We start from the raw sequence: 26,839 nt of genomic DNA on the forward strand, positions 1-26,839 counted from the left end.
GGCCTGTGCTCCAGCTCCTGCCTCCAGGTTCCTGCCCCGCGAGTTCCTACCTTGGGCTCCCGGATGAACTGTGACCCAGAATATGTAAGCTAAATAAACCCTTTCCTCCCCAAGTTGCTAGTGGTCAGAGTATTTTGTCACAGCAATGAAGAACAAACTAGGACAGTCTCCCACCTACTACAGAGCTTTCTGTCCCTGTGTATATGTCCAGGGCTTCCCATTAACCAGAGGCCTCAAAGGTCCACTTCTCTGGGACTGTCCTTTCACTGTCCAAGTTTGAGGCCATGGAAGTGAGAGGTTCCCAGCCATCCTCATCTGGGAGGCAGGTACTGGGCTCTCACAGTATACAAATTGCAAGAGGGATCACTGGGACCAGGGATGGATGCGCTACCCAGCTCCAGACTAAATATACCCCAGGCGTTTCCCACAGCTGTGCTTCCTGCTGTGGCTGAGAACAAGCCCAGAGAAGCTGCCTTTCTAGAGGCCAGAGTAGTCATTGCCGTGACTCACTCACTGGTCTAAGACTAACTATCCAAAGTAAGTTTACTGGTTGCTCTGGTTCTTAGTTCTGGCTTCAGTCACTTGCTGTGTCAGACACTGAACTGACAGCCACTGTTCCCTTGAGAGAAGGGAAAGACTCAAGCCTGTCCTGCAATGGACAGGACAGGAACTATGATCAAGGATGAACTGCTTATAAATTAGCTCACAGACATGTGAAAATGACATTGTCAGATGAGAGCTGTCAATAGGACTTGAGAAAGGGAAGAACAGAGAAGGGAGAGAAGGGGAGGAGGAAAGGGTGGGAGGTGGAGGCAAGCAAACAGATCTCTCTCTCTCACGCGCGCGCGCTCTCTCTCTCTCTCAAACACACACACACACACACACATACACACACACATACACACACAGAGTAGCTGACTTAACCCCTCTGAGTATTAGCATCTTCATCTGTAGTTAATCCAAAAGCATGGAGCAGAACTGCTATGAGAATTAAACAAGTCACCCTGCCTACACAATTGCACTTTTTCCTATCCAAACCGTGTTACTACTTGACAACCCTGATAGTGAGTTCACTTTAAGGACAAATGTAATGAAGTTTTGGAAAACTCTGAGACAAAGTTCAATACTTACATGATGGGAGCACCTTGTGGATGAGATCCAGTGTAAAAAATCAGTACCAGACACTCCTCAAATCTGAGCCATGACCAAGGCCTTTGTTCCTCCTTCACTTGACATAAGGAACCATCTGTAGCCATTGTCCAGGTCCTGACCTCAGTACCTCTTTGCACACTATAACAATTCCCCTCCCCTTTATAGCCCTTGCTTGCCTTTCTATGAATTTAGCAGGAAAACAACTCTATTTTGAGCGTCTCCTTAAAACCAAGCCCCCACTCCACATTTATGGATCCAAATGTGCGTTCCATCAGCATGCTGGACTTTATCTTGGATCTACTAAGATTCTCTTTAGTCTTTGAACATGAACTATTTTTCTTAGTTATCACAATGCAAAATACCATTCCAGCAGCAACTCTGATTCCTGCTCAACCCTGTTATTCTATGGAAATGCAATAAATCACCAACTGAGGGGCATCTGGAGCCCATCATTCCCCTATTTCCCTTCCTTTATTTGATGCTCAAAATCTAGTGTGGTCTGGGGATCAGGGACCGGCCGCCTCCTCTCCTACATTCCAAGGCTCATTAAATGAGAGTTCTTTCTTTCTTTCTTTTCTATTTTTTTTTTTTTGGCCTGGCTAAAGGGTAGTCTAGCCCCTTCCCATTTCCAGGGCATCTGGCAAACTATAAATCCCCAGGGAGGTATCTGAATTCCCTTTCAACAAAAGTCTGTCTCCTAACCCAATAGAACCTTGGAAAATTAGCAAAAGGGCTGCCTTTATGGCATGAAAAGCCATTCTTCCTTCCATAGCCCGATTCTCTTTCGGCCTTCCTTCCTCCCTCTGACTTCTCCAGAACTTAAGGAGCAAATGGGAAGAGAAGTGAACAAGGAAAAGAAAAGACCATGCCGTTTGACATTTCAGAAAAGATCTCTGCCTGGTGGTTATGTTGGGCTGCAGATAGAAGCAGGGGTCACCATAATCATAGCCTGTTTCAGGCCTTGGAAGTTACAATCACACTCCAAGCAGAAAGGTACAGCATCCAAACCCCCAGTGTTCCTTGCCAGTGAGGCTGGAAACCACACTGCCCCTCACACTGTTGCAGTTGGAGCACACCCTGCCATTAGGAACACAAGGCCCTCATTCTGGATGACATTTTTTTTTCTCTCCAAGGTCTGCAAACCAGGAAATGAGGACTACAGTCTACAAAGGCCTATAGAAGTAGACACTTATGAGTCTCTATAATTCTCCAATTAGTACTGTGAGGCTCCAGTTCTAAGATTGGTGCCAGATGGACACATCTTCTATAAGGATCCCTGCACCGTGAAGGACTCACATGCTACACAAAGCTGACCTCAATCTGTAGAAAATGAAAATACTGGGTGTATACTGACTAAACATTTAATCAACTGCTTGCTTTCTTGGTTTAAAAGGTTGCAGAGCAGAGGCTTCAAATGGACTAAGGTTCTTAATATATTCTAAAACAGGTTAAAGACAATGCTTGTTCTCCTTCAGTGAGTTTCTCGTTACCTAACATAAGGGCTAAAAGGTTGCCAGTATGCTTAGCTCACAGATGATGTAGGGTCCAAAGTACACAGATATGCCTGGGAAGGGTGGCAGGGGAGGCTCAGAGTTGCTACAGGTACCTGATGCTGATCTGAGCATAAACCCTCCTCGATGGGTTCAGAGTCAAGTGCATAGTGGCCCTTGAAGGGGCCTGTTGTCCTCACTGGGGGCATCAAAATAAATCTTCTAATAAATGTGCTTAGGAAATCGTATTTTTTACATCAGGCTTTTTTTTTTTCTTTTTAGTTTACCCACATTTTATGTCCTTAGGTGCCTCTCATGTCATGCCTTCAGTTAGATAAACCATTAGTGTAGAAACCATGTCAAAACGGGTATAATTAGTAGAGTATTAATAAATCTCGTTGCTTAAGAATTTAACCTTTATTTCCAGGAGGAAATAAATTTAAAATATCCTAGGCCAGGGAAGCCCCCTGTGGGTGACTCAGTCCTGAGGCAGTGAATTATTTGCTGTATCTAGGATTTTCCTGGGCTTTGTAGGAACTTGGATTCATCATCCTTTAGGCTCCATCTCTGGTAGGGAGAGAACGCTGTGCTGGCTGGTTAATAATGTGGCTCTTCTTTCCCCTTGGCTGGAGAGAGGAAAAAGGCATTGAGAGGCTCTTGATAGCTAATTTGCAGGTCTCCTAAAGACTCCAAAGAGCACTGAGCCCCCCAGACACGCGGGGAAGTGCAGGGAATGCTTCCCAGAATTTAGGCCTCAATGCCCTTGGCACCGAAAACTTGTTCACAGGGTCTCCATGCAGGGAGATTACAGACAATTAAACAGGCAATTAGAGCAAAAGTTCATGGAATAAAATGCTTTCTCCTTAACCCTTGAAGCTCTGCATGGTAAGTCTGTGCCTCTCCGTCTTTCTGAGCCCTCGTTCTGCCACTCTGCCTCCTGCTCTCTTGGCTCCAGTCACAGTGTCCATTTTGCTGTTCTTTGACGGGGCTGGCCTTGCCCACCTTGGGGGGGTCTTTGTACTTGCTGTTCTGTGGGCCGCCTACCTGGAACATGGCCTTAGAGGCGGCCTTTGTCATACAAGCAGAGCAGCCCTCTGTAGTCTCATGCCCTGTTCGTTTTCTTTGATTTTTGTTCTTTTTTTTCATGTGATGTGGGCATCAAACCCAGGCCCGTTGGCATGCAAGGCAAGCACTCTACCACTCAGCTACATCCTCAGACCTCCAGTCATTCTCTTAAGAGCACTTACAGGCATGTGAATTTAAGCCGGCATGCCCCATCAGAAGATAAAACAGGGCAAAGGTAGGGCTGCTGTCTGACCTGCTTACTGCAGTGTCCTCTTAACGGATAAATACAGGTGCTCAACAAAGACTTGCTGAAAGTGCGGTAAAGGATCCAGGCTGTTAACATGGCTTATTCTGAGGTGAGCCCAAGAGGCTACTGGGAGAAAATGACATCTGTGAGAGCTAGCTAAGTTTGGGGAGGCAGAGCTAGAGAGGAAGCACAGAGCAGTTACAGAATACACTTCATAATGCTGGATTGGTGCTCTGAAAGGCTACAAACCCTTGACAAAAATCTAAAGAGGCGAGAAAGAGTCCCCACGTCTGCCGTTCAGTACAGTAACTGCTCAACTCTGAGAAGGAGCTTGAAACTGCAGAATCAGCTCCTCTCCGAGGAAAGAAGAGCGCATGAAGGGCAAAACATTGCTGCACGCCGCCATCTTGTGGCCAGAGCCTTAGCGGGCAGCGCAGGAGCCCAAGGCTCGAGGCCCCTGTGCTTTGGGCAACTCCTCTTCTCTAAGAGGTCTGGCTGAGCAGCCCAGGCAGACATTGAACTTGCAATTTTCCCCGCTCTTTACCAAGCAGACGATAATACTGTAGGGAGTCAATTCTTTGGTCAAAGCACTCCTTAGGATATTTTATCCTGCATAAAGTTTGAACAACCATCATAATATCAGCATATACTGGGCACTTCTACATTCGGGGAACTAGGCATGAATCCATTCATTTAAGCCTCACAGTCTGTAACTACTGGCGCCCCCATGCCATGGAACAGGAAGGTGAGGCCTGGAGAGTGGACACCCAGGTGGCAAGGCTATGAGGTAGCAAGTGGGATTTAGGCCTGCAGTTGGCTCTATATCCACTCCCTGTACTGTGGCCAGGTCACACTGCAGGTGACAGAGCAAGGCTTGTAGCTACAGGAAAGGCTGAAGCAGCAGTTGAGGCATCAGAAATGAAGTGCCCCTACCAGGCCCCTGAGGAGCTGGAACCCAAGTAGCTGCCAAGGAAGTCAGCACAGCTCCACAGCTGAGGGTGCTGCGGGATGTGGCCCTCGGCCTCCACAGAGCCTTGGGGTAGGATGCCAGGAGTGTCACTGTGCCAGCCTTGCCCTGCCAACCCTGGGTAGAGACAGCCTGAGTGCGGCTGTGTCTTAGCCTTGTTCTCCATTTATGGTTCTGAGCCTCAGTCTGGCCTAGACAGGCCAGCAGATCACCCACACAGGAGGGCACTCACTCATGCATGCTGCTATGACAGCAGGCCCAGAGAGCCTGGTGGAGCTGTGCTGCAGCCTTGCTCCTCCTGCTTGAAAACCTGCTTAGATGGGCCATGGGTGATCTCCTGCCATCCCAATACCCAGGAGTCGGGAGAAAGTTCCAAGACCTTCATCTGAAGACCCTGCCTACAGGGATTATTAGCTCCAATTTAAACACAGATAGTAGATTAGCTGGCTAGTAGAGGAAGTTGGTGAGGCAATCTCCAATACAAGAAAGCTAGGGTGAGTGGTTCATCCTATGCCATTCAGAGTCCCCTGCCCATCACAGACTGGCCAGTCTCTGGGAAAAGGGGAGAGTTGCTGCCCTAAGCCTCAGAGAACAGGCTGTGGATTTCTGTGCTTCCTTGGAAGTCTCATACTTTGGTCCCCCGAGGCCCCTGGCAGCCATGCAATCAGAACTATGGGATAAGTTGGATATACATGTGCACCCCAGAAACTCCCAGAGCCAGTGGCATCTCTGACCCCAGTTTTGAGGGCTTCTTGGAAGGAAAGGGCAGGCTGGTTCCCCCATGACTACACACAGAGGCATTTCTTCAGAGAAATCTAAGTCCCTCATGGCAGAGGGCTACACAGGGCAGAAACCAGCCTCATTCTCCCTTAGTGACAATCCTTTCAGCCCTAGGGAAAGCCCTCAGTGGTCAGCCTTCCACTTTGAGCCAGGGGAGGTGTGCTCTGAGAAAGGGCAGCCATGGACTGACCTGGGTCTCAGTCCCAGGGCCCAGGCTCAGAAGCCAGCTTTAACCACCAGCCTAGTGTGCTGGACAAGTTCCACTGGAGTGTGTGAAACAGCATCAGGGCTCCACCCTGAGCCCCAGAGGTCTCTGTGAGGTAGTGCAGAACAATTTTGTCCCTTTTCTCTGATAGCACCTCATGTCGCCTCCCAGGTGGCTGCTTATACTACAAGAGGACTCTCCCTAGAGGCTGGCGGGGCGGGGGGATGGAGCAAAAAGAGAGAGAGGTATGGTCTCCTGCTTATGGTAGGGAAAGCAGACATATTGTACCCAGCCTAAGCACCCAGAGGACTCAGTCATGCTCAGAAGCTGGGGGCATAAGCTAAGATGAAGGGGGAGGGGAATCAGGCTTACCTTAGGGTCCTGGACCCAAGAAGCACCTCATTGGAAACAGTAACTATGGCCAGAGATCCCATAGTCCAAAAGGGTCAGTCTTGAGCCTATGATTCTCAGTGATTCCTGGGGACTAAGTGCTGGGCTGGTCAATGGATGACTGTGATAATCAGATTACCTGGCACTAGGCTGGTGATGTCTGAAAACAAGTCTGAGCTGGTGGGAGGGGGAAGAGATGGAAAATGGGCAACAGTCCAGAAATCTCAGGACCCGTTCTGTCATCAGCACCCTAGTGTATAAGGGGGCATTTGTGGGACGCCTGCATGCTAAGGACATATGACTATCCCCTAAGTCCTACAGTGTGAGTAGTTTCCTCCTTGCCAGACTGGGAGCTTCTGGAGTCGGGGGGGGGGGCTTGTCATTGTCCCTTGCATGTGCCCATGGCCCGGTGGGGTCAAGGGATGGAGGACAGACCCCTGGCACATGGATCCCCAGAGACCTTCTCTTCCACTTGTTTGCTTTCAGGTTCAAGGTCTTCTCTCCTTTTCTCTTCTGCTCCCTCCCTTCCTCCTTCCTCTCCCCCTTCCTTTCTTCCTTTAAGATAGGATCTTGTTTACCATGTAGCCCAGGCTGGCTTGGAACTCAGGATCCTCCTGCCTCAACTTTCCTACTACTAGGATGACAGATGTGCAACTCCACACTTGGCTAGGTTCTAGATGTTTTATGTAACCTCTCCTTTTTCTCCAGAGATTCCAGCAGCCATCAAAATTCCATTTATACCTCTGCTCCTTGGATTCTGGTCAGTAACATTACTGTCTATCAAAGCCTTCTTCTTCCAAAGCAGACACACAGGTCTGTAGGAAAATTGGTTTGGGTGAGGTGTTTGGAGGCTCCTACCATGGACAGTGACCCTGGCGCTGCAGGACACCTGCCCCAAGGCATTCTCTGCCAGGCAGGTGTAGATGCCGTGGTCCTCAGGCAGGGCATCCTGGATGTGGAGCTCGGCCATGCCAGCCTTGCAGGTGGAGCGAGCAAACTGGATGGGCTGGCCTGCAGAGGAAAGCACAAGAGGGCTCAGGCCAGGGAGCACCTGGTAGTGGGAGGCAGGACTGCTGTCATGACACTGGGGCTGGCCCAGATCAATGGAAGTCAAGACTGGGGCTGGAAAGACTAGGGAGAGTCATTCTGGAGGAATTTGGCATGTAGAAGGGCAAGGACAGAGATTTGGGTATTTTGGATAATCTCCATTACATATACCTGGAAAGAATTATGCAGGACCTTGGTCCATAGCTGAGACTCACACAGAGCAGACCACACCTAAATTGAATGTGTGGCTCCCAGCTCCCTTTAGATGTTTCCTGAAATGACCCCACTTCCCATTGTAGATATTGACCAGAAAGAAAATCCACAGTCCCACCCTAATGCTGCAATTATGTTCATTTCTTCTGTGTAATAAACTACACTTTGGCATTCATGGCAAAGATGGATATATGGATCTAAAGTGGCTGGTCCCTCCACAAGAAGCCCTTTGTTCAGGGCTCTTTATATACAGTCCTAAGTGGAGACAGGATACAGGCACTTAGTGTCAGTGCTGTCCTTAATACTACATGCTCTTGAGACTTTATCATTCCAGAATGTAACCTTAATTTCTAGGGAAATAACCCTCTCATTACTGAAGATTCTGGCCTCTGAGCAGGAATGCATCTGTTTGCCATATAGGAAGTAACTGTCAGTCCCTTTTCCTTCCAGACCCCTGGGGCCTGGTGTGCACTTCATAAAATTTCGGGTTAGAGGCTGGGGAGGCAGACTACAGAAAGAAATGCTTTCCCCACAATGCAATGTTTTCTTCTGCACATAGCAACACTTCGTGTCTCCAGGACAGTTTGACAAAGAGACTGCCAAACACACGGGAGGGAAGAGAGTCTTCCCAACCCATTGCACTCTATAGCAGTGGGGCTGGCATGTATGTCAGGGAGGCAGGGGCCAGGATCCTGTCACTAAGGGCTGAACAACACTCTGCTTTTCTTTTTGTAACAATGACACCCCTAAAGCGTTTTCCATGAGATCATTGGTACCTACCTGTCGTCAGAATGTCTCCTCTGTCCTGAGATGAACATCGTGATATCTCATCTTTTACTGAAGTACAACTCCTTTTGGCCCCACAGGCAGGGATAGAGCCCCAGAAAGAAGCTGTTGACTCAGAGCACTTGGTGATTGAATCAAGAAACTCCCAGGTTGGACTAGTTACCAGCCAAGGAAACCAAACTTGAGCATGATTGCCCTCTAGTGGGAAAAGTATAGAAAACCCAAGATCTACCCAATTTTGGAGAGCTGTTAAATCATAGGTCAGCAATCAGGGGTGGGCTAAATCCCACCTGAAAGCTGGTTTTATGCAGTCTGAAAACTAAGAATAGTTTATATATACTGTTTAAAAATTTTGTTTAAAATTGTTTAAAAATTTAAAAAGAATAAAAATTCTCAACATGGGAAAATTACATGAAATTTATATCTCAATGCCCCAAATCACTGATAGTTGCTACAGAGGTTGTATGGCCTGAAAACTTGAAAGGATTTACATACTGGTCCTCTAGAGGAAATATTTCTTGACCTTTGTTTTAGCTCTGACCTGGTCAAAGTGAAACTCTTAACTTAGATTCATGAATGGTCCTTATGTTCATATTTTACTCTAGCCTCAAGGAAGCTGGGTCCTTGCAGCCAGTCCTAGGGCCCCTCAGGACTTGTACCTTTGGAAAGGGATGGGGCAGACGACAGACCTCAGTTCTGTCCTATCCACCAAAGCTGACTGCATGGATGAAGGGCACATGGCATCTCTTCTTACTCAAAGATCATTTCCATGAGGCTGGAGAGATGGCTCAGCAGTTACGAGTAGTGGCTACTTGTGCAGAGGACCTGGGTTCAGTTCCCAGCACCCATATGGTGGCTTAACAACTGTCCTGTTAACTCCAGTTCCAGGGAATCTGATGCCCTCTTCTGCCCTCTGTGGGCATTGCAGGATATGGGTGCACTTACATATATGCAGGCAAAACACTCACACACATACAATATAAATAAATAGATCATTTCCAGCAAAGCCTGAGAGAATTACATTGACATAGAGGCTCATGGGCAACTAGATGGGACAGTGACACAGCTGGACTATTGGGTGATAAGTGGCGGGGGCTGCCTCTTAAGAAGCCTGTGCTATGAGATGTGAGAGTTGGCTGAGATCCCAAGCCCTCTGGTCTCCCCTAAAATGGTCAAGTTTTCTGAGTACTCCATGGCGGAGAAAGAGTGCCCAGGCCCCCAACTCTCAGTTGGTCCTTGCTCATACTCCCTGGGGCTTCCCAAAGCAGCTTTTGCCCAGATAATGCTCATTGAATGGACTGTTCTTAGCCGGAAAATCAGTGTTCTCTCACACTTTTAAAATTTAAAGGGCCTTTAAAAAAGATAAGGGCTATAATATATGGTAATTTTTTCCTCAAAAAAAAACTTACTTGTCTTTTTTTTTACAGAATTGTAACTGACATTAAAAAGAATGACTAGTCTCTGATCTCAGAACCACCTACCACTCAATAAAAGGTAAAACTCCTTGACCAATTTCTGGTGTGGGTTTATTAGTTTATTTGTTTGTGTCTTTATTGTCCTGATCACAGGACAAGAAACTGAATTGTTTGCACATCTTTGTGTAAACACCTTGTTACCCACTTTATACATGTGAGCTAAGTGAATCTCCAGTTGACACCCTGCCAGGTTGGTGACATTATTGTCATAGTGCAGATGAGGAGTTCAAGGTCAGCCAGTTAGCAGCAGATGTAGTTCCCATGTGCTCTCTATGCTTCGGAGGCATGCATGGTTCAGAGTGAGAAGTGAAAATTTAGGCAGGACAAAGGGACTGGGGCCAGAACTCACCATTAAGGAGCCAAGTGATCCGGGGTGCTGGGGTCCCCTGTACATTACACTGCAACACAAAATCCTGGCCTTCAATGACAGTGCTGTCCTTCAGGACACTAGAGAATGATGGGGCCATCTCTGCCAAGGCTGGCCCTGTGAGGGCAAAGAACAGACAGGTCCTCTCAAATCACATCTTACCTCCTGGTGACTGACCAGTCACTCCAAGCCTTGCAGGCAAACAACCTACCCTGGGCTTCCTCAGCAGCTGGCTGTGCCTTGACTGCCCACACACTTGGGAAGTAAAAGCACCAGATGTCTGCAGTCCATGCAGAGGAACTGGCAGGGAGGGGCCGTCTAGGTTTACCAAGCTCCCTAGGCTGGGATTGCCTTCTCTAATTGGGACCCAGGCTCCTCCCATATACTTTTGACCTTGGCTGTCCTGGGCATCCTGGGAGTGTCTTCTCCCCTCTTTCTGGGTCTGATTCTACTTTCTAGGGTCTCTTGTTAATATTTTTTTGAGAAGCCACAGGCCCACATTGGGTATATTTCTATTTAAAATTATTATAATTATTTTTTCCAATTCCAGGACTGAATCAAATAACAAAGATTCACATGTGTTTTCTAACTGTGGCTTGAGCCCCAGTCTAAGTCAAGGGTTCAAAACGGCTGGAGGCTGTGCTGGGCACACACACTGACTGGTAAACTTTCTACTCTTAGAGAACAGTCAAGGTGAACTTTCAAAGCCTCTACATAGTGGACTGGGAAACACTCTAAAGTTTGGGGACCTTAATTAAGAGCAACAGGGAAAGAAGATTGCTTCTAAACCCATCAGAACATGCTGCATAAGGGTCAAGATGACAGAATGAGAAAGGGCAACTGGATTCAGTGATTAGAGGATATCACTGGTGCTCTTCAAGACAGGCAAGCTATTCTATACTGCCAGGGTTCTGGGCAACAACAGTAGTGATACTGGAGGGGCTTCCATGGGGCCACATACACTTCTAGGTATGACTATGTCAATGCTATGGAGTTGCTATCTTCAGCTTCTTTTATGGATGATGTTCATCATTCCCCATAGTCAAATCCATGATGAGGCAGTGTTCACAGCCAGCTCTCTGACTTCACAACCACACTTTTTCCTCTAGCCCCTACAGGGAGGGTAAACAGTGGGAGAATAAATACAAGACAGAGCGACAGTTACGGTGCTTCTGGTCAGGCCTGGCACCGAGGAAGGCACCGCTGATCCAAGGGCTGTGGGAAAGCACCATCTCTACTTTCCCCGGCTCACCATCATCAGAGTCCCTAACCAGAGAGATATCTTCTAGAGTCACTGACAATATTATGTGCCTGGCCAACTTGGGTTAGAAATACTCTATCTTTTATAAGGCATATGATATTGGAAAGTCACATGACTTTATTGCAGCTCAGTATTCTCATCTGGAAAATAGGTTTAGCTATAATTATCTCATGGACTATTGGGTTAATTAAATGAAATGAAGAAAACAAGAGGAGAGCATTTGGCAAAAGCTTGGCTTATAGAACATTCTTGATGAGCTACTCTTGTCAAATGGAAGCTGTACACAGAAACTCGGCTTGGACCAGTGTAGTTTGGTGGGAAGAGAACAGAAGGTAAAGTAAGAGCTTGAGAGTCATCAAGAAGAATGACTCTTTCTTGGATGACTCCCCCCTCCTTTCAGCATGAGGAAGACTAAGAAGGTGCTGGTAAGGGGCAAAAAGAGGCCAGAAGGGGAGAGGAGAGACCAGAGGCAAAGTCATCTCTGCCGTATAAGATCTCCATGGAAGCAGGGGATAGGAAAAGAAGTCTAAGTAAAAGGAGGCCGTTTTTCTGCAGTTAGAGGAAGAAAGACAGTTGGTAGCAGACACTAAATAGCATGGATCACACCAACTGTGATCCAGGTGTTTGCCAAGCATGAACTGGGAGATACGAAGACTACAGAAGTTGCAAGGCAGCTAATGCCTTCAAAGCACTTCTGGACTGGCAGAGCAAAGACCTCTGCAGTCTACTCCAGAAAAGCATCAAGTGCACAATCAGAGTCTAGAACAACCTTTCCAGAACTTGGTATTAACCAAGGCTTTCAACTTTCTGAGGAGCATTCATTTACAAACAAAACCAAACCCTAAGCCCCCAAACCAAATGGAATCTTGGACAGGATAGCAAGCTTTGTGGCATTTTAACCCTTATTCTCTTCACCCCAGCTCTGTGGCAGCTTTGAAAAACAACTGTCTGGCAGAGGCAGAGAGGGGCCAGAGCACCTAAAAAACCCCCAGCCCTAAGAACTGTCACCACTGGATGGTGACTGTAGCTCCTTCAGCTCCACTCACAGGGCTCTTCTTTGACTTGATTCAGAGCCTTATCTATATGAACAGCTCCAATTCCAGGGTGTTTGTAAAAAACAAACAAACAAACAAAACAAAACAAACAAACAAATAACGTCACAGCTACTCAGGCTGCAATATCAGGTGGGGTTAATTAGAATCTGAACAAAAAAACTTAAGAGGAAAAACTGGGAGTATTTCCATGGTTGTGAAAAGTTCTGACATATTCACAGGGTCCCAGAAGGCCACATGCAGGTACAGGGCTATATGCGTGCTCAGGGAAGGCTTGAATGCTCACCTCTGTTTGGCCTGGAGGCTGTGTCAGCAGGTAGTAAAAACTATGATAGAATTCAGCTGTAGGACAGAAGATATGCAGGCTGACTGCCCTAATACACACAGAACCTCTCATCAAAGGCACAGAGACAGTTTGATTTGAGGGATTTAAGGGCGCTCACATCCAATTGTTCACCCAGTTACTAAGATAACTAAATGGAGGTTTTATGCACATGACAAGTAATCTGGTATTACAAATGCTCCCCATAGGCCCAATAATGAAGGTTTGGGCCACAACTTGCAGCACTTTGGGGAGATGGTGGAAACTTGAGGAGGGTCCTTGTGGAAGGAAGTTAGGTCACTGGGGGATGTCCCGATAAGGAACATTGGCACCCAGTCCCTCCTTTCTTGCTTTGATTTCTGGCTGCTATGAGGTGGGTCGTGTCCTCCATCGCATACTCCCTGGAAGGCCTGCTTCATCACAGGCCCCAAAGCATGGAGCTAGTTGATCATGGAGTGAGACCTCTGAAACTGAGCCAAAGTGAACCTCTCCTTTTTAAGTTGATTATCTTGGGAATGTTGTCACGGTGACAAAAAATGTTAGACTTTACAGAATAGGATAAAATAATTGCAAATCATATGTCTGATTAAAGGACTTGTGTCCTGAATAGATAAAGAACTCTTATAACACCATAACCAAAAAATGACTTTATTAAAAATGGGCAAAGTTTTTCAATAGGTATTCTGCAAAGAAAACATGCATATGGCCAAAAGGCACATGGGATGATGTTCAACATTATTAACCATCAGGGAAATGAAAATCAAAATCACAATGAGATGACTATAGGTAAGTATAAAATGGAAGGTAACGGGTTGGAGAGGTGGCTCAGCAGTTAATAGCACTGACAGCTCTTGCAGAGGACCTGGGTTCGATTCCCAGGACCCATATAACAGCTAACGACTATCCGTAACTCCAGTTCCAGGGGATCCGACACCCTCTTCTGACCTCCATGGGCACTGCATGACATGAATGCACTTACATGCATGTGGGCAATATACTCATACTCATAAAATAAAAATAATAAAAAATTTTAAAAAATGGATTACATGTGTTGGTGAGTGTGTGAAGCACTTGTATACATCTAATGGAACAAAATGTACCACACAATTCAATAACTCCACCCATAGGTACACACCCTCCTAACTGAAAATATGCATTGAAGAGAATTTGCATACAATACTCACAGCAAGACCCCACCACTACATGAAGAACTATAGGCAATCAGTGGCTGCTGAAGGAGGGAGAATCAGTTTTCTCCAGGGATGAGCTCCCTGGTAAATTTCTCAATCCTAAGTGGTCAGTCTTAAACACATGTACATATGGGAAACACTAATTCTCCTAAACTCAGTAGGGTGTGTGCATGTGTGTGTGTGTGTGTGTGTGTGTGTGTGTGTGTGTGTGTATGTAGCAATAATAATTGCAGAAGAAGAGGTCATGAATTCAAGAGAGGGTCAGGGACATGAGAAGAATGGGAAAGGGGAGAAGGTGAGGAGGGAATAATGTGAATATAGTATAGTCATAAACGAAATTCTCAAAAATTAAAATAAAATAGCTAAAAGACAGAAATATGGCCTTCAGCGATACACATGCACTCAATGTACAGATATTTTTGTATTTTTCAAGTAGACTTTTGAACTAATACATTTCCTTCTGGTTTTTCACACCACCTAAGCATTATTTATCTCTCCTTTCTCTCCGTCTAACCCTCCCTGCTCTGTCCCCAGTTAAAGTACCCCTATTTTCCTCATTTCCACTTGATAATGGAAACCTAGAAACACAGTGGCACACAGGAGAACCCTCCCTTTGAGTTGTTGGTCAAGGTAGTCCAAGAGACTCCCAAAATAACACAGATTATTGCCACAACCCTTGATTACTTCCCAGAACTTGAAGGTAAGACCCTATTGCTGAAGACAGGACATACTTTAGACACAGGACTTAGGAAATGGAATTGGAATTGACCTGGAGAGCTCCCTGAAGTCTAGCTCTCATAGTTCTAAAGGATACTATGCAAGCTGCTAAGGGAGAAAAATCAATGAATGGTCCAACCCCAGCTTTAAAGTCTAATAACCACAATGACCTGCAGAAAACTATCTTTATAGGTGCAGTAGTGGCACTTTTATCTATGGGGTAACCAACAGCTACCTAACTGGACTTATAGCCAGCTCAATGGGAGGGAACTCATGTGTGGTACTGTAAACATATCCAAATATCCATGGCTGGATAGGTCATAGATCCTAGAGAAAAACCTGATACATCCATGGACAAACATAATTTCTTACTCTATGCTAAGTATAGATCCTTATATTTACAGACAAGTATACCTCTCACCACTCATCAAAGAAACTTTTTTGCAATAGATGAAGACTCTTACAGAGTTGTACAACTGGTCACACAGAGAGAATAAGTATCTGTGAGATGCCCAGCTCTAAATAACACATCAACAATGCAACCTCTACACTTAAGGCTCATGGAACATAGTGGAATAGGGGGTAGAGAGAATACTAATTCATCTCTCAACTCTCCCCAGCAAAGCTTCCTTATTCAACAGAAAGCAATTAACACAGAATGCCAGGTCAAAGTGTAGAGAATAAGAGATTGCAGAGTGCGTGTCCCTGGATAGGACTCATATTAAACCCTGCCCACCCAGGGCTCAGGGACCATTGCAGAAGAAGGGGTGGAAACATTGTTAGAGTCAGGAGGGGTAGATGACCACAATGAAATGGTTTTCTAGACTTTGGGAACTTGTTCATATGAATTTGCAACAATGGTGATGGCATGCACAAGACCCATGCAAACTCAAACCAGACAAAAACCCAGCACGGGTTTAGAACTGGGGAAATGGGCAAGAAGCTCCAAACTTGGCCAAGGAACTATTGGCAGGTAATCACTTCTGGGTAAGGGAGAGTTGGTTTTCTTTACAGGAGTGATACTAGATAGGTTGAACAGGCTCCAGTGAGTGAACTCAAACCGAGGGACATCTGGATATACAAACTTGACTCTATAGGCCTTAATATATATGGCAGAATGCATGAAATCCAGTGAGAGGGGCTGTGGAAGGGTGCTGATAGGGGAGGGGGTTGAAATATGATTAAGATATAGTATGAAATGCAAAAAAAAATCAATAAAAAATATATAACAGAGGACACTTTTCTAGAATGGTTCTCTCCTTCCATAATGTGTATCCTGGGGACTGAATTCAGCTGTCAGGCTTGGTGGTAAGTGTCCTTACCCACTGAGCAATCTTGCCAGACCAAGGGAAATATTTTACAGAAAGACAAATGGTCACGGGCTTTCCTTCCTTCCTCCCTTCATTCCTTCTTCCCCACTTCTTTCTTTCTGGTACTAGGGATCAAACCCAGGAACTCATGCAAGCTAGACAAGAACTCTCCCACTGAGTTATATGATCATCCCTATTTATCATAGCTTTTCTATAATGGTAAAAAAATTGGAAACAACTGAAACATTTAACAAAATAAGAAAATGCTTAAATTACCCATATCCATTTCCACAATATTATATGGCCACTAAAAATCGTGTCTTCAAAGACTATTAAATAATATAGGAAGATGTTTATGTTACATGAATGAATTAGGATAGAAAACAGGATACAAACAGCACAATGCTGATTCTGTTTCAAAAAAATTCAAATATTTATTTTGGAGTCAGAAGATTATAAGCAGTTTAAATCCTGCAAAATCAACTTTCATTACTTTTATAAACAGAGACTAAAGAAACATAAACAGCATGGTATTCCTATTTTCTCATATTTTTCTAAACCTATGTATTTAGTGATTGCTCACTCTATGTGAGTACAGTTGAGTCATGGCAATTCTTGGACAGCTGAGGAATCTAAAAACATAGCTGTCAACTGGCCTGGGAGCGGACTGCAGGATGTCTGTTTTGAGGTGATTCTGCAGTGAACACCTGATTAATATGAATGGGAGCAGTGACTCTGGCTCTCATCTGTAGGTGAGGATGACTATTGCAGATCAGGGTATGGGTCTGTAGGGGCTGAACTCTGCAGCACATGAAGCACCACACGAAGGCGAAAATCTGAAAATCTGAAAATCCAGGCCACCTGGAAGGATGTACTTACTTTCCACCAGGAGGGTCCAGCCGCAGGACACCTGGCCGTGGCTATTGGATGCCGTGCAGCTGTATCTCCCACTGTCCCTTCTCTGGGCTCGCAGCAGGCAGAGGTAATGGGATCCGCCATCTTCATAAACCTCAGTGATGCCTTCTCGCTTCCTCATAGGGACACCTTCCAGGAACCAGGTCACTTCAGGCTTTGGGATCCCTGAAACTATAGGGCCATGTGAGGAACGTGTCCTGAGGGGAACACGGTGTGCTTGTCTGGTGAGGTGGGGGAGGGACTAACCTAGAGGAAAGAGCTCTGACTTTTCTCCCTGAGTCCTATCCTGTGGAACAAATGTCTTATGAGAGTCAGGATCCTTGGGGAGGAAAAAAAAAAGGTGATGGGCCAATTCTCCAGGTGAACCAGGGACAGGAAAAGGAGGACAGAGAACAGAAGACCTGTAGTGTGTTTTGTGATGGCAATGCTGTTTTCCTCTGTCTAGCATGAAATGAATTAGGGCACTGGTCAAATGCTCTATTTCATAAGGAATAACGGGCCACTGGTGGATGTCTCTCCAGAATAAGGGGGCTTTTCTAGACTGAGTCCTTCCCAAAGAGAAGACCTTGGAAAGTAGCTTTCTGGGGGACCTGGCCCAAGGAGATACATATAGAGGAGGTGCAGACCAACCAAGTCCTGAAGGAAGAGGTGACTAGCAGCAAGCTTATATTGGGAACCAGTGACTTTAACCTACTCACCGTCACATCTGAACTTGACTGTCTGATCTTCAGTGACTTCTTGACTTTGGGGCTTGCTCTCAAATTTGGGAACTGTTGACTCCTGGTTTTCCACTGGGATTTTCCTAGTAGCAAACTTGTTCCCAACTAGGCTTCCAATGCTGCACTGCCTGGTAGGGAGTGTGGCTTGCTGAGGGGTAGTTGTCCTCTTCTTCTCTTCTCCATAATGAGAGAGGGCCTCCAAGTCCAGTGCTCTCCCTTCTGGCTGGACTTTTGTAGCCTGCAAGGTAATGGTACTGGAAGTCTTCTGCAGGATGGGGGTCTGCAAGAGCTTTTGGGGTGAGTCCCCACATGGATCTAGCTTGGGCTCCTGCAGGGACTGTGGCTGGCTGTTTGTGGCCCAGGCTGGGAAGCCACCCCTCTGGGACCTTGAGCAGTTCTTATTTTCAGTCAGAGTCTTTGGATCCTGAGGGATGCCATTGGTCACCTCCTTCCTGATGCCTGCACTAGGAGCCTTCGTTTCTCTCACAAATGATCTGTATGGTGGAAGCGGTTAGGAGGGGGAGGGGAAGGAGGGACAGAGCGGTAATCTGGTTACTCTCAAACATTACTTGTCATAGTACAGATTTCAAGAATCACAAAGTCCACAGATGAAGGCTAATAGTGGAGTATTTATTTGCAGCTTGCTTGCTCAGTGTCCCCAGCCAGAGCCCAGCAGCTACCTTTGACCCTCCCTGGTCTTGCACTTCCACCCATACCCCTGTGCATTGATTCTTCTCTTCTCCCAGGGCTTTGGAGTTCAAACCAACCATCTGCTTCCCTTCCCACAAAGCCCCCCTCTAATCCAATTCTGCATAGCAACTGCAGTCAGTCTTTTAAAGACATGAACTGCATTACATCATTTGAAGCTCAAGGATTTTCCAACAGCTTTCCACGCTATTAAGAATAAAACTGAGCCTCACAACAGGCCCTAAGCTCCAGCTGCCTCTTGCCATACTCAAGATACTATCCTGCAGCCCTGTTATTCTTTCTCACAGAGATCACAATCATAATTATGCATCTGTGAAACAGTTTAAAGCCCCTCTCTATGGTGGACAGTCAGCTTACCCTGTTTACTCCACATCTACTCTGTGCCTCACACCCTGAAAGAAAGGAAGCAATCATGACCCTGGGCTAGCAGAACGAGTGGACTGTGGCCTGAGACATTAGTAAAGCCATCCTTAGTGTGGTCCACTTGGGAAGATACTGAGGAAGATGGTGGCATTGAGTTTTCAAGTGTTCACATGGATGGCAACTCTAATAAAGTCACACAGCAAATTACCACAGGAGAAACAAGCAAGGCACTCCCAAATAAGGCAACTCTCCTACACTCGATCTTCTGTTGCCATACAGTGGCTTGAAAACTCAGGGCATTTCTGGACGCTACTGTTCTGCGCAGAGCATTTTAAGATGGAAAACGTAACAATCATGAAGAAAAGACATACCTAGTAGCGTTATCCAAACCTGGAAAAGGAGTAAAAAGACAACGGATTATTTAATATGCCGGGTAGAGACAAAGGTAAGGCAACAGCTTTTCCTCTATCACAGAGCTTTCATGGCCTACACATGTTCCTGTAGTGTTCCTGTCATGTTTCTGTAGTGTTCCTGTCACAATGGCCCATCCTGCTGGACTGCCTCCAGACTTCCTGGGGTTGAACCTCAGTCAGGCCAAGAAATACCTCCCCACTTCCCCCCTTCTCCAAGAACTCTGTCCCAGCTTCAGGGGTGGCCCTTCTTGGACTTTCTAACAGCAGCTGGGACCTGAGGGCATGGACCTATTCCCCTCCACTAAGCAAAAGGAGGCAAAACCCATGGGGGAGACTCCTACTGAAAATGCTAAACTCAACGTTTTCATTTACTTGTAGCCCTAAAAAACAGACCCTCCCAAGAGGTCCATTTTTGACAGATAAAATACTTTGAAAACATACAAAGAAAGTGTCATTTTATTCTTCCAAGAAAAAGCATGTAATGTATTCCTTTCCTACAATGTTTGCTGCTTTTTAAATTTTATCATGGAAAGTTCCAAAATATATAGTGGCAGAAAGGACATTGCAAAAGAGACCCTATCTGTCCCTTTGGAATTGTTTTGCTTTTTTTAGGACTTCAAAACAAGTATGTGGCAACATATCATTTTGGCATTAAGTACATTAGAAGGGAGTGATTTTTAAATTCAAGGCTCTGGAAAGTAAAGGGAGAGAGGCTAGACCTTGCTCCAGAGGCCTGACATGGCTCCTGACCCACAGTGAGTGGCCGAGCCGAGTTACATTCTTTGATCAGAACTGGGAATTCTTGTTTTAATTGTGTCCAGTAGAACATAAAATATTAGTGTGTGCTGTTCATAGAATGGGTCCATGAAACTTTAAGGTGTATATGTTGATATATCTATATATTCTGGGCTGTCATGTAAAATAAGTTGCTTTGTGTGGTGAAAACCGCTTAGGCCTAAAAAATAAACATGTAAATAGACAAATGGAGTGAGAAGGCATAGTTCTGAGGAAAGGAAGAAGATGCAGAAGGGGAAATCACAGATGAAGGATGAAGAAGGGCCCCTTTAAGCCCAAGCCATTTTCTGTGACCAACAAAATCTGTAAGCAGCGGGTGTTTTGTACAGCGAAGTGCTACCTAATCCTTTCTGTAGCTGCGTGGCCGGGCTTCCCCAGGGTGGGCTTAGAGGAAGCAAGAGGACAACACATGTTCAGAGAGATGGTGGAGAAAGAACTGACAGGGCTGAGAAGTAAAGTCAGGAAGTGGGTGGAAGTGTTGCTGACATGTCCAGTCTGGTGAGGAGGATGCTGTGTAGAGTTCAATTGAAGGAACATTTGCTTTGAGGACAGAGTGGACAAGTTCGATTTCAGGCAGCAATGATGACAAAGCATTAGCAACATCAACTCTTCCAATAGACATTAGAGATACTAAAAATGTACCTGAGCTATGAGGAAGGACTGAGGACAGAGGCAGGGCCCAGCATAAGGACAAAGTGAAGGGAACAGACAGCTTGTAGCATCTTCTTTTGGGCCTGGTCTATGTTTCCAGCTCATCCCTATTTCTTCTTGTTAAAGACCTTGCCCTTGACAGATGCATGGTTAAGTGTGCCACATGTATACACACATAGAAATGTAAGGAACAGCTTCCTCTAGGAGGGTCCTACACCAGAAAGAGATCCTCTGTATCAGCAACACATACCTAGGATGGAGAGTTCTGCTGACATGGAGGCCTTTCCTGACCCATTCACCACCATGCACGTGTACAAGCCCATGTCATCCCGGGTGACCTCATGGATTTCCAGGACCTGCATCCCATTCTTCTCCGACATAGATACACGGGCACTCGGCTGCAGTGGGACATTTCCCTATGGGTGGCAATAGGGGAACTTGGTCACAGAAATCTCTCTCCTTTTGGTACAGTTATCTTGATTCCCATGAGTCCTATGGGATGAACTCCAGGCCTGGGCACATTCTACACATTCATCGCCATCTGAACACTCTGCCTTGAGGTCTCTGCAGATGCTGTGCTTAGAGCAGACATGTAGAAATTACCTCGAAAGAACCCTAATTCCTTTGGAGGAAGGAACAAAAGCAGGTTCCTGTATTCAGTTTTCTTTGCTTCCCTCTTTTTCTGAGGATGTGTTTAAGAGAACCAAGACTTTCAAATCAAGTCTTTCTTATCTGAAAAACCCATTCTCTCTCTGTTCCCTCTCTCCACCTGTTCCTGACATCCCTCGCTGCCGTGCTCCATTCCCTCCTACCTCATTGCCTCCACTTCCTGACACCGTCATCTCCTTTGCCTATCTTCTCTTTGCCCAACCTTGAATGGTTTATAAAGCACTTTTGCATGGAGTGTTCCACCAACATGTTGAGGTAGTTGACATTATTTCTGCCTCACAGATGAGGAAACTGGATTCCAAGAGCTTAAACAACTCATCTAGCATCAAGCACTTTGTAAACCATATGTAGGAGAGTTGTCTGAATTCCAGCATCCCAATTCAAATTCTTTCTCTTGGGATGTCTGGGTCTGTCTTGACTCTGAAGCTTTCTGCTAGGAGCACTGTGGTCTGAGTAACAGAAGGGAGCATGGGAATAGGAGCATCACTATCTCACACTGAGTCCTTGGGACCTACTCAGGGCTGAAACAGAATGAACTAACTGCAAAGATAGATTCCCACTAGTCCTAGGGTTTTACTGTGAATTCTTGGGGGGATCTCCCAGCCAGAGTCAGAGTCAGGGAAGACAAAAACCTCACCTTAAGCCAGGTGACCTGTGGAGGAGGCCGGCCAGTAATCTTGCAGGAGAATCGTCCCATTTGTCCTTCTTTGACCACAGCTCGGCCTAGCTTAGTGGCAAACTTTGGTGGGCACTCGCCCCAGATGCTAGGACGAGTCTCCACTGCTGGGGCTGAATATCTGTCCCTGGAAAGATATGAGCAGAGAATCTAGCCCCAGACAAGGTAGCAATTTAGTTCTCCTCCTCCTACTCCTGCCTAAATCGTGGTCAGAAATCATCTAAGTGTTGCTTTCCCAACTTTATGTCTCAAACACTTTTCTTGCCTCCTCTGGAAAACTCGGTGGCATCAAAACCTATTGCTGTTACCTCCTGGGCATGCAGCTGCACTGGATTTATTAGTCTCCCTTATACGTAAGTTTTACTGAGTGCTGGACCAAACCCTGGGTTTCTGCCAATAAATCAAGAGCAGGATTGTTATGTGCAACTTCAGGACTGAAGCTGACTCGTGGAAACCTCCAGAAAGCTTCTCCACTCTTTTCTGCCCAGTATTCTGGCTAATAGCTGGAGCTACAAAACAGGAAACCTGGGATCCTGGAAGATAGTGCAGAAGGCTCTCATTCATTCAAGAACATCTGCACTGAACTTCCCTTCACTAAGAAGTAAGCTTTCCTTGGGTTGAGCCACTGAGATTTGGGACTTGTCTGTGACAAGAGCTATTGTTTTTATTTTATTATATTTTATTTTTATTTTATGTGCATGAATGTATTGCCTGCATGTAGGTAAGTGTGCCCATGTCGTGCAATGCCTGTGGAGGACAGAAGAGACTGTTGGATCCCCTGGAACTGGAGTTACGGACAGTTGTTAGCTGCCATGTAGGTGCTGGGATTCAAACCCAGGTCTTCTGTAAGAACAACCAGTGTTCTTAACTGCTGAGCCATCTCTCCAGCCCAAGAGCTATTATTAATGCCTCTTCTAAATGTACTCATTTAAATCTTGTCTCTGCTGTCTCTATTGTTAAAGTTTCCTGAACCTTGTAGCCACCTACCCCACTACCTTACTGTTTAGCAGCTGGGCCACAGGTGCTGCCCACAGAGGCTGCCTGGTCAGGAGGTGCTGTGGGAATGGCACACCATGTCCCGCTTGGCAGTCATTCTTCAGTTATTACAACCTGGGAGACTTACTCCACACATCTATCCTGGTGAAGTCAGCAGCAAAAGCCAGCCCTTTTTTCTAGTCTGAGCATTCCAGAACTTACCCCAAGGTTTTGGAAACAACAGGTTGACCACGGGTCGTCGCAAAACTCCCTGCAAGTAACAAACAGAGACAAGCTAAAGAGTGAGGCCAGACTGTAGTCTCCAACCTTGGCAGCCAGTCAGGCCGATCAGATGGCAGGGCGGGGGGTGGGGGGAGGTGGGACAACGATGGCAACAGCCAACCCTGAGCACCTGTCAACTCACTGTGGGCACCGAGCTAGGTGCTTCGTGCTTACTAGCCAGAGAACTCTGCAATAATCAAATGAACTTGGTACTACACTCCTTTTCCATCTTTTTTAAATGGATAAGAAAAATGAAATTCAGAGAAATCACATGTAAAGTCATAGAACCATGAACAGTATAAGAATTCACCAGGTCTCCTGAGTTCTAGAACATTCAACCACTGTGTTGAGCAGTGAGGTGTCCCATCAGGCCTTCTGCTGTTGATTACCAGGACCTTTCCAGAATGTGACTCAGTTCAAGGAAGAGAGGGACATGCCTGTGCACATCTCTAACCACATCTCTTCATAACTGATATAATCAACACCCCATCTTTCCACAGAAGGCTGAGAAAATAGCAACAAACAGAGTTGTAATGGGAGACAAGTCTAGAGATGAGCCACAGCAGAAATGCACCTCTCTGAATCTGCAGGGCTGCACTGACTGGGCACTGCCAGTCCTGGGCAATGTGCTGCTATGCTGGACACCTCCAGTTCTAGGTGAGAAGTTAATATACTCTGTGCTGCTGATCCTGGATGAGCTGCTGCTGTGTTAGACAGGAAAGAGTTAAATAGCAAACCTAGAGAGACCAGCTGGAGTCAGCGCCTTTTATCCAGCTGCTACAGCTGGGGAGGGAAAATATATAACGTAACTGAAAGAATTATGCAGGAAAATAATTACACAATAGTGTCTTGTTTTGTTTTTGAGGTAAGGGATGAGGAGGAGAGAACATTTTTGAGATAGTTATCACCCGAAGTTGTTCTCTTTCTACCACAAGCAGGGAGTGTATATAAAAGCCTGCCCAAACCTTGCATGGAAAGGTCAGAGGTCATCTTTTGATATGAGCAGGCAGCTGCTGTGGGAAATTTACAGGACATTGACTTGAAAATGACAGACTTCCTTACTGATCACATTTATATGACTGCATAGGAATTAACCCCAGGACAGAGGAGGAAGAGCCTAGGTGAGCATTTCCCCAGCCCTCCCTGGCTTGAGGTTCAGTCCCAGTAAGAGTCAACAACAAACACTTGCATACGTTCAGGTTGTGATGCCAGGTTTTGTTCTCCCTGGGATTGGTGACTACTATGGATGCATTTCTGTTTAATATAACCACTTAATGAACTAGGTCTAGTTTGCATTCCATAATGTGATTTGGTTCTTGTCATCCCATTCTCTGTTCAAGGTTAAAAGAACCATTAGACATTCTAAAAGGACACAACTGATCTGCACAGTTAAGATGCTGGGCCCTTCCCACTCTGCTGGAAGTGCAAACACCAAAATGTTACTAGTAGTGATTGTGGTGACAGGAAACTCAGAAATTTTAGGTATATTTTACTATCAGTAATATTAACTGTATTTTCTAAAGCTTATAAATACAATGGTAAAAACCAAAACAAAACATGACCTAGTCGTCTCCCTCCCTCAAAAAAGGAGAGAGAAAGAGAAGGTGAAATCTGGCATCCAAAGGGTAGGCAGGGCCTTCTACCCACGCTTCTTGCACATGCTCCCTGCAATAGCAGCATGCACATGCCCAGCCACTAATAGTCACACCATGTACCATTTACTGAACATACCAGTGAGTGCCACTGTATCACCCATCTCATCTTGAGTAAGTATTTCATAAAATGAGATTGATCAGATGATAAGTGCATAAAGAAAATTTAAGCCTATTATACAATGGGATATTTATTCAGCCATAAGAGAAGTGAAGTACTGATATGCTCCAGTACAGATAATGCAGTGAAGGAAGCTGTCACAAAGACTGCATACTGTATGATTACATGTGTAAGAAATGTCTAGAACAAGCAAATCCACAGAAAAAGAAGGTGTTCAGCAGCTGCCAGGGCCTGGGGGAGGAGAGGATGAGGACAGAGAACTTAACAGCTCTGGGATTTCCATTTGGGGATTGAAAACGTTCTAGAACTAAACAGTGGTGAGAGCTGTGCTACCCTGGGAGTGTACTAATGACACACGTGCACTTTAATGTACACTTTGGTAAAGTGGCTAAAGAGGTAAATGTCATGTGCTTTTTACCAAAATAAAAATAAAAATTACATTGAGGTTGTTTTATTTATTTATTTATTTATTTATTTATTTATTTATTTAATTATTTGGGGGGGTGTGCCACCATCATAGGGCAACTGCAGGAGTAGGTTTTGCTTTGTGGGTGGAACTTAAGTTGTCAGCCTTGGTGGCAAGTACCTTTACCTGCTGTGCCATTTCAACATTCATTCATTCATTCATTCTTGGGAGCTGAGGTGGTTTAAGTGAGAAACCTCACAGGGTCAAGTATTTGAATACTTGGTCAGCAGTGGTGCTGTTCAGGGATGGTCATGGAATTTTAGGAGGTGCGGCCATGCTGGAGGAAGCAGGTCACTGTGGGCGGGCTTTGAGAATTCACAGCCCACCCCACTTCCAGTTTTGTTCTCTCTGCTTCCTTCACATACTTGAAGATGTGAGCTCTAATGTCCCTGTTCTAGCCTCCTGCTGCCATGCCTCCCCTGTACTATGGACTCTCCCTCTGGAACCATAAGCCAAATAAACTCTCCCTTCCATAAGTTGTCTTGGTCTTGGTGTTTAGATATCAGAGTTACAGAAAAGTAACTACAGTTAAACATTTTAATCCAAGGGCTAAAATTTCTTGTTTGCTTAAAAAAAAATAAAACCAGCAAAAATATAGTATTTTCCCTTAGAATAGCAACGAATGCTGTTGTCAGAGCAACCGCAATTTGGTATGAGGCAAAGGCAAGGAACAAAGCAGCCAGCTGAAAGTGGAGCTGGGGAACGTTCATCTCGGTGAGCGTTAACACCAGAGAGGCTACATCAAAACAAAGAGAATCTGGACGAAGATAACAAGCAGGGTCTATTTATAGGGGATGGGGGAGAGAATTAAGTTGCAAATTGTCAGATAAGGTAAAATTAATTTTGCAAAAGTATGAAAATCTGGCAGAAAGTAAGACAATGATGGAAAACAAGTGGAGAGGGGACTTAGGTAGAACACCAGAAATGGAGCAAATTAAGAGGACTGGCAGGGACAGGGTCAAGTTGGCAGGGAAAGAAAAGACTGAGATACTGAAGGTATTTTAACGATTCTTCTTAGACTTTTCAAGGATGAGTAAAACAGAAATGCTGGCAGGTTTTAGGAGTGAAAAGTTCAACAGAGGAGGGGCTAAAAGTAAACCTGGCATTTTTCATCGAAGGAGAAGGACTGAATGGAAAGAGAGCAAGCACACTGATCAAAAAGTGAGTCTAATTGGACTGGAAGACCCTCAATGGGGGGCAATGTAAACTCAGCCAAATACATGTGGCAGGAGACGATATAAATTCTAGAGAAACCCTATCTCTTTCATATCACTAGACAGATGAAATTTCTTACTATATGCTAAATATAGATCCTTATATTTACAGATAAGCATTTCGTACACTTCATCAAAAACGCTTCTTTTTGAAACAGATCGAGGCTACTGCAGAATTGCACAA

The 26,839-nt window shown here is 45.4% G+C and overlaps 1 protein-coding gene across 2 annotated transcripts in view; it reads right to left on the bottom strand.

Annotated features, from left to right (window-relative positions):
• Mylk (myosin light chain kinase) overlaps positions 1 to 26,839 on the bottom strand; it is a 302,239-nt gene that overhangs the window by 104,519 nt on the left and 170,881 nt on the right. For both annotated transcript variants that reach the window (XM_017800557.2, XM_029568164.1), the window contains exons 4-11: positions 23,143 to 23,191; positions 21,907 to 22,072; positions 20,851 to 21,016; positions 19,113 to 19,131; positions 17,650 to 18,164; positions 16,916 to 17,122; positions 10,167 to 10,301; positions 7,155 to 7,307 (exon numbers count right to left, since the gene is read on the bottom strand). In XM_017800557.2, coding sequence (XP_017656046.1) covers positions 7,155 to 7,307; positions 10,167 to 10,301; positions 16,916 to 17,122; positions 17,650 to 18,164; positions 19,113 to 19,131; positions 20,851 to 21,016; positions 21,907 to 22,072; positions 23,143 to 23,191 — 1,410 coding nt within the window. The remainder of the gene's footprint in view (positions 1 to 7,154; positions 7,308 to 10,166; positions 10,302 to 16,915; positions 17,123 to 17,649; positions 18,165 to 19,112; positions 19,132 to 20,850; positions 21,017 to 21,906; positions 22,073 to 23,142; positions 23,192 to 26,839) is intronic.

The sequence above is a fragment of the Nannospalax galili genome, unplaced genomic scaffold (genome assembly GCF_000622305.1).
Source record: "Nannospalax galili isolate Female #2095 unplaced genomic scaffold, S.galili_v1.0 scaffold18, whole genome shotgun sequence".
Lineage (NCBI taxonomy): Eukaryota > Metazoa > Chordata > Mammalia > Rodentia > Spalacidae > Nannospalax > Nannospalax galili.